Genomic DNA, 2,706 nt, shown 5'->3' with positions numbered 1-2,706 from the left:
TGAGCCCTCTGTGTCCCCCCCGCAGCCGGTTCTGATCCAGCGCGGCCGCTTCGGGCGCTTCCTGGGCAGGGTGCGGCGCTTCCGACCCCGCATCAAGTTCAACGTCGGCATCAGGGGCTCCGTGGGCTTGGGCTGAGCAATAAAGGGCCGGGAGAGGCCGTGTGGGCACCGGGATCCTCCTGCCTCTGTCACAGGGGGCTGCTCCCCCACAGCGTCCTGAGGGCTCAGTCCCCAGGGAACGTGGGGTCGGGGATGTGGGGACAGGGATGGGCTCACTCTGGGCACGCCCCCAGAAAAGGGAACATTCATATCCCACCCGGCATCATTCCCACGGTGTCATTGTCCCCACGGGATCATCATCCCCATGGAATCTTGTCCCCCCAAAACCAGTGGTGACAGCAAAGGGAGGTGGGGGGGACACAGGGGGAAACAAGGGGGCACTGGGGCCGTGACCCCCCCAGGGAGCTGCAAGTGAAGTGGGGGGGTTCAGATCCCATGATGGACCCAGTTTGGGATGGGAACATTGGGGGTGAAGGAATGTGGGGCACAGGGGTCCCTGAGCCCCAAAAGTGGCCAGAGCAGGGTCTGGCTGCAGCCCCTGGGGCTGTCCCCTCCTGTCCCCCCAACATCCCCGTGGGTCTGTACCCCATAGATCCCTGTGGGGACCCTACAGCTGGGACAGGCTCCCAGGAGACCCCCAAGGTGTCCCAGGATCGGGGGGGCAATCCTGGGGGAACAAGTCCTGTGCCAGGAGGAGGTCCCAGAGCCAGCAGTGCCCATGGGGCCAGGACAGTGCTGTGCCCGTTTCAGGGGGGCTGATCCCACTCCCCCCCAAACTGAGACCCTCTGCCATCAGCATCATCCCCCCATCATGTCCCAGACTCCCTGTGTGGCAAGAAACGGCACAGCAGGGCCGGGAAGCAGCTTGATTTGGGGAGGGGGTGTCAGGGGGGTCCCTGAGGTGGCAGCGCTTCCAGGGGGGTCTCTGCCTCTTCACAGCCTGGAAGAGGTGGGAGGGGACCCCAAACCTGCCCCGATGAGTGCCCCCCACTCGTGACACCCCTCACTCATGACCCTCCAACCCTCAGGGTGTTCCCAGACCTCGGAGCCCCTTGTCTGGGCATGGGGGGAATTTGGGGGTCCTGGGAGCCCTCTGGGGGCCCCACTGGGGTGCAGGGGGAGGGGGCGGCACAGGGACCCTCAGGGTGACACCGGGATTGATGCAGGGATGTTTATTGGCAGCAGAGCACCCAGATGGAGGCCCAGGGTGGGGGGACATGGCGGTGCCCCCTCAGGGTTTGGGGACCTGGAGGTTGAGCTTGTCACGGATCCAGATCCGACTGCACTGGAAGATGCTCTGGAAACGCTCTTTGATCCTGGCAAAGAAATCCTTGACCTTGGATCTCCGGATCCGGCCGAACTGGGAGGACAAACAGCGGTGTCAGTTTGGGGGGATGAGGAGGGGGATCTGGGGGAGCTGGGACCCCCATCCCGGCCCCTTCTTACCTTGGTGGGAGCCTTCCCTCAGGAGAGCTCCACCGTGGGCTGCTGCTCCTCCAGGAACACGGAGCCCTGGCACCAGGTCAGCGCCTGCGGGGACACCGAGGGGACAAGGGACAGCCTGAGCCCCCCGGGCCCCAGTTCCCCCCTGCTGATCCCAGTTCCCTGCAGGATCCCCAGTTCCTCACCCCGAGCCAGCGGCTCCTGCAGCCCGTGGGGGCCACTCCCGGGCTCCGGCACGTGGTTTCCTCCAGGGTGAAGCTCAGCTCCTGCCGGCTTCGCAGGTCCGAGGGCTGGGAGAGAGGACAGGACCCATCAGGGACCCCCCACCCGCAGTGCCCAGCCCCCACCAGGCTGGATCCAGCGCCAGGAGGGGCCACATCCAGCCTGGAATGGGTCCGGCTCAGCCCCGACTTGGCTCAACCCCATGGGAGTCAGACCCCAAACGGGGCAGATTCGCCCCAAGAAGGGTCGAATCCAACACTGAGCTGGATCCATCCCCTGAGCTGGATCCATCCCCCGAGCCTGGAGCTGTGCCTGGAATGGGGGAGCAGAGCACCCACCCATCCGGGCCGGGGCTGGGCCTCCCGCAGCCGCAGCACGTAGGGACTGACGGCCCTGGAGTTGAGCAGCTCCACGGCCGCCGCCACCACGGCCCCGTAGCTCACGGTCCCGGATCCCGGCGAGGACGTTGGGATGGATCCATCCCACACCACCGTGGATCCATCGGGCCCCGGCGTGGAAGCTCCCACCAGCCCCAGCAGCAGCAGCAGCGGTGTAAGCGCCCGGCACAGCCCCATCCTGCTCCTGCTTCCCACCGGGCTGGAGGGGCTTTTATGGGACCTGCCGGGGGCGTTCCCATGGGATGCGACACTGGGACATTCCCAGTGGGATGAGTCTGGCCAGGAACCCAGTCCAGCCCCCACAGGTCAGTGTGGACGCTGTGTGGGGTCATCTGTGGGTCAGCAGGGAAGAGGCCACAGGGTTTGGGGTCCCCCTGCCGTGGAGGGGGACAACAAGGACAGGGTGACAGTGGCAGTGAGACATGACGTGGCCGTGGATGGCCCAGAGCACGGGATGAAGGCTGTTGGGATCTGTCCCCTCTTCCAGACCTGCAGAGCTTCACCCTGGAGGAAACCACGCTCTGTCCATGGGGAACTGGGATCAGCAGGGGGGAACTGGGGCCCGGGGGGCTCAGGCTGTCCT

The 2,706-nt window shown here is 65.9% G+C and overlaps 1 protein-coding gene across 1 annotated transcript in view; it reads left to right on the top strand.

Moving 5' to 3' along the window:
- CAMP (cathelicidin antimicrobial peptide) overlaps positions 1–166 on the top strand; it is a 2,598-nt gene extending 2,432 nt beyond the window's left edge. The window contains exon 4 of the mRNA XM_017836834.1: positions 26–166. Coding sequence (XP_017692323.1) covers positions 26–136 — 111 coding nt within the window. The 3' untranslated portion in view covers positions 137–166. The remainder of the gene's footprint in view (positions 1–25) is intronic.
- Positions 167–2,706: the final 2,540 nt, after the last annotated feature.

Source organism: Lepidothrix coronata, unplaced genomic scaffold, assembly GCF_001604755.1.
Source record: "Lepidothrix coronata isolate B3197 unplaced genomic scaffold, Lepidothrix_coronata-1.0 Scaffold285, whole genome shotgun sequence".
NCBI classification, from domain to species: Eukaryota; Metazoa; Chordata; class Aves; order Passeriformes; family Pipridae; genus Lepidothrix; species Lepidothrix coronata.
This window is presented reverse-complemented; position numbering and strand designations above follow the sequence as displayed.